At 41.2% G+C, this 14,633-nt stretch overlaps 1 protein-coding gene across 6 annotated transcripts in view; it reads right to left on the bottom strand.

The window, feature by feature from the left end:
- Window positions 1-8,918: 8,918 nt before the first annotated feature.
- Window positions 8,919-14,633, bottom strand: part of LOC117488543 (ephrin type-B receptor 1-B) — a 147,164-nt gene continuing 141,449 nt past the window's right edge. For 5 of the 6 annotated variants that reach the window (XM_034137523.1, XM_034137525.1, XM_034137527.1 and 2 more), the window contains 2 exons: window positions 13,900-14,055; window positions 8,919-13,106 (listed from right to left, as the gene is read on the bottom strand). In XM_034137523.1, coding sequence (XP_033993414.1) covers window positions 12,998-13,106; window positions 13,900-14,055 — 265 coding nt within the window. In that variant the 3' untranslated portion in view covers window positions 8,919-12,997. The remainder of the gene's footprint in view (window positions 13,107-13,899; window positions 14,056-14,633) is intronic. The other variant, XR_004556537.1, reaches the window with a different exon arrangement.

The following is a 14,633-nucleotide window of genomic DNA, read 5'->3' as shown; positions in this document are numbered from 1 at the left end:
CTGCAGCTTATCTAAGGCCTGATAGGAGGTTCAGCAGCATACACACACACACACACACACACACACACACACACACACACACACACACACACACACACACACACACACACACACACACACACACACACACACACACACACACACACACACACACACACACACACACACACACACACACACACTGTATTTGCATGAATACAAAGTTACACCTGTATTTTGTTATTTTTTCACATTCACACACATGCACACACACTTACTGCCTTGAGTCTGTTGGTACATCACCCACTCAGGGGTAGCCTTGGTTAGTCTGTTTGATGTCCAACACTCTGCAAGATTAAAAACAATCAACAACAACAATAGCAGCAGCAGCAGCCACAACAACAGCTCCAGCATATGGCTATTAAATCTAAAAGGCGCTCATGCATCAAAAGGAAAACTAGATTTCTATCATTATTATCAACACTATGAGGGCTGCTTCAGGGGCTCATTTTAGCAAATATCATTTCCTATAGACAACAGATTGGGCCATGCGATGGGTTGAGTGTGGAATGAGCAAATATGCTAATAGGATGACAGAATGGAATGCATGAAGAATACATACAGTACACCTCCATGCACAGATAAACAAACATAGAACAAATAAAAATAAGAACAGCTAATGGTTTACAATGTTGCTGAACAAAACAAAGATAAGGTTGAGTTCAAACCAAAGAAAACTGTCAAATTAGTTGACACCCACTGTCTTGTGTTTGGCAAATTATCCCTGATGTAGAGCCCACCAAATGCAGGAGATTAAAGCTTTCCATTCCGACTGTAAGTGAGGGACGGTCTCAGTCTCTCACTGAACAATGCAGCCTATTATAATGTATTACTCTGGGACCAGGTTGCATGCCTCTCGGTTCCCATTTCATGTTATATTACACCTCTTGTGCTCCTGACCTGTGGGCTGCGCTGAAATCTAACCTAATCCTGGCTACCAATACTACAGGTCAAAATCAAGAAACAGTACACTAGTCAATATGTAGAGCAAGCTTATACTGTTATGAGCGTTAACAAGGAATGCTTTGAGATCCCTTTAATAGTGGATATACTATCTAGGTTCAGACCAGAGAACATCTTAAGATGGCTGCTACTAACATGAAAACACTATAGAAATGTGTCTGACTGGGTATGCTATCTAAAATGGTGCCTTTTACATAAGCCCACATCTCCCCGGTGACGTGTCAGAGGTCAGCCCTTGAGTTATGATTATTACGACCACAGGGGAGTACGGCGTGTGGGATTTAGGGTGCTAGGCATGTCTCATTCACCCTTCAGCTGTCACCAATCCCCTCCAGAGGCCATGCCTCAACTGACTGACAGGTGTAAATAATGACTTGAGTTCAGAGGTCACCAGTCAACATAAGCACACAGGCCAAACACAGCTGCACGCAACCTCTGAAACATAGACCTCACCTCCCTGAGGATTCCCTAATTAAGTGAGGTTTCCATCAGTGAGCAAAAAGTCTGGACTTGTAGAGCCTTTGAAAAAAAATATTAATCTATATAACAGATTCACTCCTAAAAAGCTGATGATTTTGCTGCACTTTTATTCATTGTAATTCATCTGAAGAGTGTAAAATAATTTTGAAAACCTTTATTAAGTTGATAAATCATTAACTTATCAAATCGATTCACTTCCAAGCCGCACTTCGTAATTTAAAAAACATTATACTGTTTATTACCTTTTTTCTGCTCGACATTCATCATGCTGTTCACCTATGCTGCACTTACAGGAAGAGAGCAGGGCCTTTGGAAACAAGATGGAGGGGGGGGAAGCTCTCATTATGGCGCCGCACATTCCAGAAAGTGAGAGATCAGCCTGGAGGCCTCAGCAGATGACAGCAGCTGCATTTGCCAGCCTTATGAGGATGCTGCTAGTGGTGGAGATGGTAAGTGGAGAGGACAGTCAAAACGGAGGCAGGGGTAGATATGGGATGGAGATGTCTAGAGGGACTTAGTTATCATTTGTAATACTTCTTCTCCTTTCATCACTTTGGATAATGCCTCACATGTGGGTGTAGGGGGAAAAGGGTGGTATCATGGGGGAAGGAGTGGGTGTTGGGTATGGAGGGATCTTGTTCGAGGTAGACAGAATGTTATAATTGTATTGAAGTTTTGAAGGCACCACCCCCCCTACCCTTATTCCTCCAAGCTTTTTGAGCTTTAAGTTGTGACAAACACTTTTTCCACATGCATCAGATTTAAGGTTCCACACATCAGGGTTGTAAAGAAAAAAAAACCTGTAGTAATGGGCAACGAGACTAATGGATTATTTTGAAACGACATAGAATGTTCAAAGCTGTCTGCTTAATTGTTACAAAACATTTACAGTGTCAATATATTCTGCTAAGAAGGCAGAAGCTTTACCAATGTCCACTGGGAGAATTGGTTTGTGAAATACTGTCTGAGACCAAAAAACGTACATATGGCAATGAACTTTACTCGTTCATTCCTACTTTGTCACTTTAATCCGTACTTTTTCTTTGGCATCACTGACTGCAGAAAGGTGAAAGGCCTCTGTGAACATGTCGAAGAGAGGACAACTAAGAGAGGACATTCAGATGGCTGCTGTCTATAGCAATTACATGTACCAAGACTGTGTGTCTGTTTTGGCTGTTAGCGTGCGCTGAGGCTGTTGTGTCCCTCTCCACTGTCTTTAACAACCGATCGGCTCACCCCTGAGAGCCACTTAGTCTGTCCTCCATCCAGCCTCTTGAGTTACAGCTCACCAACACACATGCTCCCATCAGAGCAGCCACCATCTGGACACACATACATACCGAAACACGCTTAAGCTCTTCACACACACACACACACACACACACACACACACACACACACACACACACACACACACACACACACACACACACACACACACACACACACACACACACACACACACACACACACACACACACACACACACACACACACACACACACACACACGTGGAAACACTCATAAAACGATACATATACCTGCATTTATGAACATTGCAATGTATAGAGCACTTTATGGACCCTGAAAGTTCAGAGACAGCTTCTCAGTGTTCTGCAGACATGAGATATGAATAATTTTTCCATGTGAACTCTTCACAATAATCACTGCAATCGTCAGATTCAAGTTGCCAAGTGAAGTGGATGAAATTACCCTGTAGTTCTGTTTCCTTTCAAAAGGCTGGACAATGTCGGGATGCAGAGTGAGATATCCGAGCCACTTTAAACTCTCATGAGATAATTATTCTCGTAGAAATCATGTACACGCACCATTTTCTTTCGGAAGATATGTTGCTTTTGAATTGTTCTTATTTCTGAACATTTCTAATACTTTGATTATCACAAACACAATTAAACTAACCCACATTATCTTTGTTCTGTGTTCTGGCAGCAGGCAATCTCATGAAAAAGACGTGTCGAGGTGAGAATTGATTTTTGTATTATTATTATTTTATGATTTATGTCTGGTGAGCATTTTAATCAATCCTGATATATATCGTAAATCCACTGTTGACGGTGTTGTCAAAAGTTTTTATTTTTCAATTTCTGACGTTAGCAGTTATATTATGGTCCTCAGTTGTGGCAAAGGTTTTTGTGGGAATCTGATTGGCTCGGTCATTCTTATTGTCACAGCATTGTATTTAAACGAGTATCTGAGTGTGCATTTATGTATATAAGCCTGTTACTATCAATTAAATCACACTCTTTTACATGAGATATGATTTCTAGTCACAGTACCTTAAATACTGGTATGAGTCACTTTTGGTGTTATGTTTAACTGACACAGGTCCGTTTTTATTTGACATATTTGCCAATCAGTAATGGGGACTGGAAGTATACATTTTTTACGATCTGAAGTTAGTATGCACACATTGGCGTGTCATAAAGCTGAATGCTATATATTTCCAAAGGAGCTCTGTAACAGCCAGTTAACGGCATCATATAAAGTATGACTGTGCAGTGTATCCCTCTTCACCAAGTATGAATAGCATTACACCAGCTGGAGTGTGTCTCTGAAACGTACCTCTCAATGCTTTGAGCATCTGTTAAGATTGCAGGTGCTGGTTAAGAGCAGTAATGACTGCCATTAACCAATGTTTCACTGCTCTACGTAATTCCGCTTCACATGCATCACTGCTGTGTAGTGCTTGACCATGAGAACTTACTTTTAGAAGTGACTGTAAGTGTGGAGGTAAAGTGATATGGTGCATTTATGTGAGGAACCAATTTGTTTATCATGCAGCTGAGGAAAGTCTAAATGAATTTCCTGCAGTCATGATTGCACAGGTATGTGCTGTGAGCAGAAGCAAAGTATTTGACCTCTTCTACACAAAGGGGTTAAAGGCAAACTTGGTGGGAGATTTACATATATTCATCCCAACGCCCTCATTAGAGAGAGGTCAGCATTGTCTATTATCATCTGCTTTGTTTCTTCACCCTGTGAGGGCAGTCAAGTTAAGGGCATTGTAGAATGTCTACACAGAAACTACACGATATACCTTCTGCACTTACCCAGAGCAAAGACATCAGAAGGCCTTTAAATAATTCAAAAATATGGAAGGGTTTCCACTTCCATTTTTAAGGGGTTAGATGTGATAAAACACAGGGACATGTCGCTGCATATCAGGGAAGGAGACAATGAGAGGAAAAGCTTGTAGCTTCTGGCATGGCATGCTGTGTGAACAGCGATGGCCAGGAACGTAGAAAATGTCAGCCGATCGGATGTGCTTTGGCAGCCAAGGTTACGAGTTATGAAGTTGATATTAGAGAGATGGGAGCAACGAGTGGGAAGGGTATAACCTTCATCACTCACTATCCATTCTTTCTCCAGTTTCACCCCCCTCTTCCTCTGTTCTGCAAGCCCCAAAGCAAAGGAGCCCTTTGGTGTGAACTCTCTAATTAGGAAGACCTTGACGTGCAGATCTCACCCATTGTTCGTCTTCATTTTGGTGGGAAAATATTTCATTGATTTTTGCACAAATCGAATGCAGGCAGAGCTGTGAGGGGCTCTGTGTGGGATTAGACTCTGCGGGGGGTTTCCGGTATGGGTGGGGGAGCTTGTGACGCAGCGTATGTGGAAGGGGGTTAATGTCCCTTCTCATAAACCCTACCCCTTCTCACCCTCTGAAAGAAGGATGAGAAGGATCAGCTGTGATCCTCGAAGCCATCATAACTCACCTCTTCCTCCCACTCCCTTTGTTCACTCTGTACCTGCTGTACAACAGCAGTCATTCTTCACATACTGTTATGATAAATCCAGCTCATTTATAAACATCTGGATTTGGCAAGTCTTTTGTTTATGTTCTCTGAAGCGCAAGTATAATGAAAGACGGCCATGTTTTCACAACCAAGCAAAATCAAGTACTTGTCAAATGTTCTTTTGTTATCCCATCGAATACTAAACAGTACAATGACACTAAGATTGGTTAAGCAGGATTTACATTTTCTGTCATTTTCTAAGCTCTTACAGTAAGAAGGAGGAGACCGCTGACTTTTTCCCATAGGAATATCTAGCAATCACCCGTTTCTGTCTTTTTCTCTTTCACTCTCTTCCTCCTGTCACTCTAGACTGTCTCTAAATGACGCCTTACCCCTGCAGGTGCTAGCGTCTCTCTGAAATGATTATTCCTACCACACAGTAGATTGCTTTTGGTAATTATATGTATCATAATTAAATTTGATGAACTCCTTCGAGACATAAAATCTCATTTGACCCAGGTGCTGAATGTCTCTTCCTACACAAAAACTATTAAGAGAGATACTCTTTGAAATCTTGCAGCTGACATCTTGATTAAGCAATGCAATATTTCCAGATTCACTTAATTCACTGAGGTCCATCAATAACTTTATTATTGACCAAGTGAAATGAACGTTCCCCATCATAACAAGCTGAGGAATTGTACAGGATTAGCTATGTTTTTTCACAAAAAGAAAATGTTGCTTCGAAAGCAAGAAAAATAAGCTGAAGATCAAAACCTTTTACCAGACAAAGCACACTCTATAAATGCACTCCAAACTTTTTATAGAGGCAGAAACAGAGAAAAGTAGTCATTTACTTTTTATTTTCTCTTTGTATACATGATATTGTTGAGTTGTGCCTCTCTTGTGTAGGCTACATGTAGTGTGTCCTCTTCTAAAGACTCTGTTATATTTGTCATATCAGTCATAGGGACCACATCCCTCCATATTTTTGCAGAATCCATATTATTTATACACGTTTTCAATATTCTTAGCTAATACTGTCAATCTCTAGTGACAGGAGTTAATGGTCAATGGTATGGACATTTTACTAGATCTGAACCTGATTTAACAACCAACTGGAAAATGAAAAGATCTGATGGCTCATGATTTAAGCTTTGTCCCCCATCTTCATGCTATATTTCACATTATATATTTAGTAAAATTACGGATATCATGAAAAAACACAGTCCCACACAGAGCTTGTGAACCATACTCAGACTCAGGTCTCCAAACAACAGTTTGTGTTGTGGGCTTTTCCTAGACCCCCAAGATCACTGTCGATATGCACACAGCTTACTGAGGCCCTGCAGACAGAAAGCACTGAGATTAGATCTAGGCCTTGGACAATCTCACAAAGTGAACTACCAGTAACTGAGGATCGACACAACTCTAGTAATGTTATGTTTTCTGTGTTTTGCTAAATAAATATGTCTTGAAAAATGTACATACAAGGATAATGATTCAAGAAATACCTTTCGTTCCATTCTATCTTCCTATAGCTCGCCCCCCCCCTGTCTCTGTGCCATCATCTATGCCCCATGGTTGTCAGTTCACTATATGCCTCCGTCCTTCATTCAGTATTCACTTCACAATATTTCTACTCCCACTCTCTGATCTGCACCGCTGGATGGATTCCCTTTCCCCCCCCCAACTCTCTCCCTTTCTCTCTGCAGGAGTTCCCTGCTGTGCACCGATCCCTTTCTCACAGGTGATTGCTCAGGGAATATTGATTAAGGCACAGATTTGCTGCTGAAAAGTCACTTTTCAAACTTCCTGTGACTTTAATGTGAAATAAAGGGCGCTGACTCCCTCGTCAGTGATAAACACGCTGTTACGGATGAAGTATACTTTCAAGAAAACGCTCTCCACACTCATCTCTGTCTTTATCTCTTTGGCTTTCTGTCAGTCTCAATCGGGCGATCTCATCCTATTTCTCTCTCTCTCACACACACACACACACACACACACACACACACACACACACACACACACACACACACACACACACACCAGCTTTCACACCTAATGCAATGTAGAACTCCTTGTCACACTGGCACATATCTTCCACTATCGCTCTAATTGGTCTGATTACTGTGACAAATAGGTCCAATTAAGCTAAATGCGTAGGGGAAGGATACTATAAAGCACATCACCATATCAATGGTCATTACATTTGTTTAACTATTGGTATAGCTCTACACGTTCAATTAAAGCATCCGCATGACCTTGAACTGTCTCCTGAGCGATATGACTACTCCCATGAAACATTTTGTCGTCTGTGAGTATTTCATGTTTAGGCAAGAACGTATCCATTAAAGGAAATGTCCACTTCAACACAACTTATATATTAGATTTGGTTGTCAATATTAAGTTATGTTATGAAAACATTTGACTCAACAGGGTATTTATTTAATCTGGTGACAAGGCAACATTGCCAAAAAAATATCAGAGTTGGCAGGAAACAAGTATTTAGACCATAAGGTAAACCTGGTGGTTGGTTTGAAAACCTTTAAAATTGTCTGACTGCCTGGGTTTCTTTCCAACTCTGACTAATTTGTTGCCACATTCCAAAATCAAAGCAGTTAGCAATGCTATAATTACCACTGGATGGCCACATTATGAAAAATAAGACTAACGTGGTACAGTTCTAAAGCTTACATTTTCCTTTTTTAAGGAGGCAAACACAAAGCTGACATGTTTACATAAAGAGCAGGTTAACACGCTCTGAAAATCATGTCTTGCTGACCTACAGTACAGTGGTTTATTTCAGCTGATTGTAGAGGGGAACAGGTGCACTCCATGACCCAGTGACATTACTGTTTGGTGTGGTTACAGTTACTCTTTAATTACAAGATCTCCACATTTTCATCAACACCATGTCAAAACATTTTAAGGAACAGCAGACGTTTTCACCACTTCTTTACTGACATCATTGCACTTCTCATTGCAGTAAGGACAACGTGACGAGTGAAGCACTTTAATATCACAAACTTGAAAAGACAGACAAATAAGCTGTTTCATGAATCTTGTTGGCTCCCTTTTGGCTTGGCACAGCCCCTGCACAGCAGTCTTCGAGCTAATATGAAGCTGGATATTATCAATCAATTAGAGTCAATAAACAGTTATGGAGGAACGCTGAGAGTTTGATACATCCCCACATCTTTCGACTCACCTCATTAACCATATCATTACTGTGCGGCACACTTTCCAGTGTGTGAAGTGCTCTAAAAGTCTCAGTCTCTGGCAAATGGAATTTATGAGACTGTTGTGACTGCTTGTGTATTTGTACTGCCTGTGAGTGTGTGTGCAAGTGTGTGTTTGAGACACATAACACTTAAGTTGTGAGGATAATTTTCGACTAGTTTGTCAAAATATTGTCACTTTTCTAGGAGAGTAATTGTTTGGTTTTGCATGACGACTCGTTTATTAGTGGCTCATGGCTTTTAACACATGCTGCCACCCAGACCGATGGTTACAAAATGCTGTTTGTTTCCTTAGCCATTATGAAACCAAGCATTAGACGTCACGATAACACACAGCGCTGACAGTAGTGTTTCTGGATAATAACCCTTACTCTCTGTTTTCTTGACTCACTATTAATGAAAACAGAATTATAGACCATTGAGTCACGCATCATAAAGTGATTGACTTGTTTTCCAAGGCGTTTATTGAGTGCATTTTAGTACAATAGTTTTCAGAAAGTTACAGCTTACAAACTCTTGACACGTACTTGTCACAATTTACAAGTGGTAGCTATACAGAGACAAAAAAATAATAATTGTTCACGCTCTTAAACAACGTACCTGTGCACACATAAATGTCTGTATACACAAATGTGCCTGTTACTCACAAACAAACACATACGTTCACTCTCTCTCTCACGCACACATAAACAAACTATGACATTTTCACACTCATATTCAGCTCCACCATCCAGTGTGTACCTATAGGGGGAGGTTGTGACTGGTCTCCTGGAAAGGTCCCATTTCACCTGTTCTTCCTGCCTGGCTGACCGAAGCAATTGCAAGTGTTCAGGGTGTGTGTGTAAAGTGTGTACATGAAGTGTATGTGTGTGCTGTTTTTATATGTGTGTGTATCTTTGAGTCCACAGTCTGAAACAGAGGGGAAAAAAGAGAACAGGGTTTTTTTATACGTTTTGTAGGGTGTTGAGTCAGATTGTTTTCAGGTGAACACAGCCTCTACTGCTCTACCCTATACCGTAAATGACAGGCATGAAATCCACTACTAAAAGGATCATTGGTCCCTCCTTCGACAGTTACAGCACCGTGAAACGTTTTAACAAGCTCTGTTCCTGTGTTTTGTATCAGTCTGTGATGAATGGCATCCATGTGAAACGACTCTCAGAGAGGGATGGTGACCCGCCCTTTCCATTTATCATATTGGAGTGTCATTACTGTCACATATTTAGAAAGACAAACAGAGCAAATGGAGAATTACACTGTTTCATAATGAATACATTCTATCGTCCCATTCACAGGCTCTTGGGTTGAAAAGCAAACACACGAGACTGAGCTGAATAGAGGACTAATGCATTCAAATTGAATCATTGGCTTCAGCTAAAGGGATTTCTGCCAATCTCAAGAAGCATATGATCATATTCAGAAATAGTTGGTAAATCAATGGCTTGCACTATTGAAAGGAGAAAGCAATGGATTTTGCCCATTAGGCAAACTAGCAGCTTGATTACAGTATTTTCCTTTACCAAACTAAACCAATGAAATCAACATAATACAAGGACAAAGATGTTGCCACATAAACCATACTGCAAGATGAAAGGAACTGATTTACTTCAATGAGCTTACTTTCTGACTTTCATCTAACAACCTATCTTTATGCCATCCCCTTCCTCCTGCACACTGACTCATCCCCCTATCTCCCATATGCACACACTCTGGGCCCTGCACACTTTCCCTTCATTAAGCATCAGGCTGGAAAACAGTTGTGGGTATAACATAATTGAGGGTTCCTAAGTGTGTGTGTATGTGTGTGTGTGTTTGTTTTTTGTTGTTCCCATCAGTCTTCCTCCCCGCTGGCTGATCAGATGCCTTTCAGAAGGGGGTCTCAGCAGGTGTTTGCACCCCTGCCTGGGCCCACTGGAGCATGGAGCTAACCATTTCTCAGGACAGAGCAGTCATGGCCCAGCCCTGCCCAGCCCAGCCAGGACAGCTTGGTTACACCCAGGGTAAACAAGCTGGAGTTGTGCCAGCTAGGGGGTGTAGACAGGCAGAGAGGGCAGGACAGACAGAGGGAGAAGGAGGGGGAGGAAGATGACTTGAGGGTGGTGAGTATACTTAATAATCTGCTAATGGGCCTGCCATCAATTTCTAATTTTGGGACCAAGGTGGTTAGAACCATATTCATTCACGTCTCTTCAAATAGGGCCAAAAGGGATTTCAGCAGGGTCTCAGCTAATGCAGATAAGTGACACTACAATATATCATGATAATTGTCTGCCATGGCTGGATGTCAAAGGAATATTACCACAGGAACCTTCAGGTCAGTTTGCTTTCACTACTAAAGGCAAGTGTTGTTATTGCTAACACTTGATTTATAAAACATGGCAAAAAGTCCCCAAAGCCTGAAGCAAGCAAGCCTCAAGGGAAACAAACCTCTACTACTCATCACCAAGGTTTCCTGACACTGTCTCATTGCACCGACCAATCCCACTGCAATCATAAAAGACCATCAACAGCCTTAAAAAAGAGAAATCATCCTTGTGCACTACCCAGAGCTATGCTGAAAATATATTCCAAAAATACTGCCGTGTAATTCCAAAGACAGCCATCCCTCATCCCCTGGGAACAATGTAGACATCTTGCAATCAGATACTACCAAAGAGTGATTTTTCATACACCAGGTCCTGCAGCCAAGACTTATGGAGAGATATATGAAACTCTCTGTGGCACAACAGCGTTTGTGCTCAACCTGCCTACCCCATATGGCAGCAGCATATAGTGAGAATGCATAGATTTACTCAGCAGCGTACTTGCAGCAGTGTATGGGAGGCTTTGCTACACTGTGAGCAGTGTGCCCGTGTGGGCTGTTTAAGCCTGTGTGTTCACAGGAATGGCATCAGGCGTCTGTTGGCAAACCTCAGCCCAGATGCTCATTTTACTGTGAAGAGAAGTGATGCTCTTTCACTCCAATTTCCAGTTCTATGATTAGCTACACTCTTATGCATTTCAAACTTGCAGGGAATGTTGCCTTGACCAAGATATCTGCAGCACCCATGAGAAGGAGTAACTGGATTTGCCTGAAATAAAATCTACCAGAAACAGAGCAATTTGATGTTAAGAAGTGTTTTTTCCTGTGTGATTAGTGGGTATTTACCATGGATCTGGGTCGGCCAAGGCGTGGGTTTGGTTTTCCCTCCCCTCTGGATGGGGCTGTACACTCCCAACACAAACATCAACAACAGAACAAAAAGAAATAAAAACATAAAACATATCTGTACAAGTAAGTGCTCACCAGCAAGAGACAGCATGTGTACACCCACATTAAACATGATCTCCAATAAATGGATATTTTGTAAATTATTTTAAATCCTACAGAATGTTTCATATTGATCTACAATACCAATTATTTGCCCACAGTTCCTTTAGTGTTTTTCTTCAGGCTAAGATTGAGTCAGGATGGCCGTACAAGCCAGTGTCTGTTGTTCGGTCATCGTAAAGGAACCAGGGCACCGTAGGGAATCTACACATTGCATGTGTCTATCACAATCTAGTCAACAAACATGTCTTTGCCAAAAATGCAAGCAGAGAGATCTGTACATACATATTCATACATATCACCTTCAATATGAAGGTTTATTATGAAAGATATAATCATATTTAGCAAGAGATAAACATATTTATATTCTCTGAATCTGGGTGGGGCTGGTTGAGAAGTCCTTTGGCAGGCCTTCCACCCAGGACTCCACAGGTAGTGTTAAAGTTAAAATACGAGTGAGCGGCATCTTGCTATAGTGATAAAAAAAACGAAAACAAACAAACAGATGGTAAAAGACAAAAATGTAACTGGCTCTTAATGTTCACCAGTCCATTTACGATACCATTTTCAAATTCCTCAAACGAGCAAAGGATGATGTGAAAGTTGGAAATGGCGCTCCACTGTACATCCCTGTATTCTTCTCCCTCTAATTATTCGTACTGGTAATTGCTTTTTCTTCTTGGACTGATTTCTGGCCAGGTCAAGGCATCTTCATCGAACACATTGACGACGGTAAAATCACAGTTCACACGTTGTTTCTAAATGGCTCACACTTCTGTTTACAATTTGAACATCTTCTAGTCCAGATAATATAGAAGTACAATATCACTCATTTTACCATATGGTCTGAAATTGTGAGAGATTCCACGTGGCGATGTCGGGTTGTTGGAGTTATTTTGGTTTACAATGATATGCATGGCAGTCCATAACCGCAGCAACTGATATCTGTCTTCCATTCATCGATAAATGGAGAAACAGTTACAAGTCTTGACCCTGAACTCCTGGTGTGGATTACATGAAGGGTGATAGCTGTTAACCATGTGGTGGTGAGGACCCTGGTCTCCTGTTGTCACGTTAGTGGATTAGATTAAGACAATAGTCTCGACTCTGGCGCGTTCCGATGGATCGGGGGTCATTCGAGGGCTGCCATTGCTGTTGGTCCTACGAATGCTGCCCGCTCCATGGCACAGCGCCCCCTGTAGTCATGCCATAGTCGTGGGTGACTGGCTCATCTGCACCCTCATGATCTGGATATTACTGAGGATCTTCTTCTGATGGCCTGCCAGGGTCACTCCTATTCTCAGCAAGTCCCTAGAGAAAAAGAGGCAGAGAGAAAGAAAATTGAAAAGCAATAGATGAAAGGCTTTCCATCATGTTGAAGATGGAATTTGAGTATGAAGGGATTACAAATGGCTAGCATTTTCTGGTGCATTTACAGCCCTTACATTGCTGTATATATGAAAGGGCAATTTCAGGGTGGAAAGCTAGTGGCAACACACATTTACAAAATGAATTATATCACTTGAGAAAATAATACATGTTGCTTTGCATTGCCAATAGAATATATAAATGTCACCAAGCCTGGAGCATACATATTTAATATAAAATAAATGTTTGAATGATTTCACATTCTCACGAACATTTGCAGATCAAGCAACATTGCTAATTAAAATAAATGAACTGCAATATTTGTGTCAATTGGTATCACAAGCTACAGGAAATGCTGTCATGACCCACTCTAAAATACTCCACATCAATAACAGAAAATAAATACGCTCCACCAAATATGCATCTAAAGGTTTAACATACTTATCCATTTTAGAAAATTGTGCAAATAAAATGAATTATTTTGTAGATAGCACTTATAATATTGGAAGGGCATGGATGGAATTATTTGTACCACAGTGACTCTGTTATTCTCTGTTATATGTGTATGCATTACCAAGTACAGGCTTTAATTCAATGCTTTCATTTAAAGACTTGACTCACTGGGCGCATTCATGCCAAAAATAAATGCACTTGAAGATGAGTTAATTTATTCAAGTGTGTCAATCTAAGTGCCATATGGCTTTGAATCTGTTTGCAGATGGGCAGGTGAACTCACTCTGAGGTCATTTGAGCCACCAGCTGCAGGGAGGTAAAGCCTGAGTTGAGGAAGTTGTCTCTGTACTGGCTCATCTTAATGGCACCGAGCCAGTCCTCTACTGAGCTGAAGGTGTTGAAGTCAGGTATGGATCTGTCCAGCAGTGGCTGCGAAGGCCTGGAGGAGGGAGAGGAAAGGAGCGGGGGGGGGGGGGAAGGTAAGAGCAAGCAAGTTTAGAGCAAGGCTTTGATGAAATATTAAGGAGAGAAACTGTTGTTATGGCGTTTGCGTTGGTGTGTGTGCGAGGATGCGAGACGGAGAAGGCAAAAGTGTGTCCGTATCTGTGTACTGTGCGAATATTGGCTTTGGAAAGTGTTTCTGACCCTTGATTTTTTATGTAACACATGTAGGTGTTATACTTTACACTATATCTATCTACCTACCTATCCAACTATTCAAATGTTTTATAAAAGCACACAAAGAGTCTCTAGTACCATTAGAGAAAACCATTACTCCTTGGCCTTCATGCCAAGTGCTTTAACTCGCAAAGATAAAGCCACCACTCATAACCTGGCCAATACTATTACTTATAGAAAGCATGCTATTGTGATATTTCTCACTGTGAGACATTAAGAAACTGGTCACAATTAAAGAACTGTGAATAGGGCTAAATACAAAAGGGACCACGAGGGAAAAACATGCTCCATTGCACATCCTCAAACTCACAACAGGCCAAAAGTCCCCCTTTCAACATG

The sequence above is a fragment of the Trematomus bernacchii genome, unplaced genomic scaffold, assembly GCF_902827165.1.
Source record: "Trematomus bernacchii unplaced genomic scaffold, fTreBer1.1, whole genome shotgun sequence".
Taxonomy (NCBI): Eukaryota; Metazoa; Chordata; class Actinopteri; order Perciformes; family Nototheniidae; genus Trematomus; species Trematomus bernacchii.
This window is presented reverse-complemented; position numbering and strand designations above follow the sequence as displayed.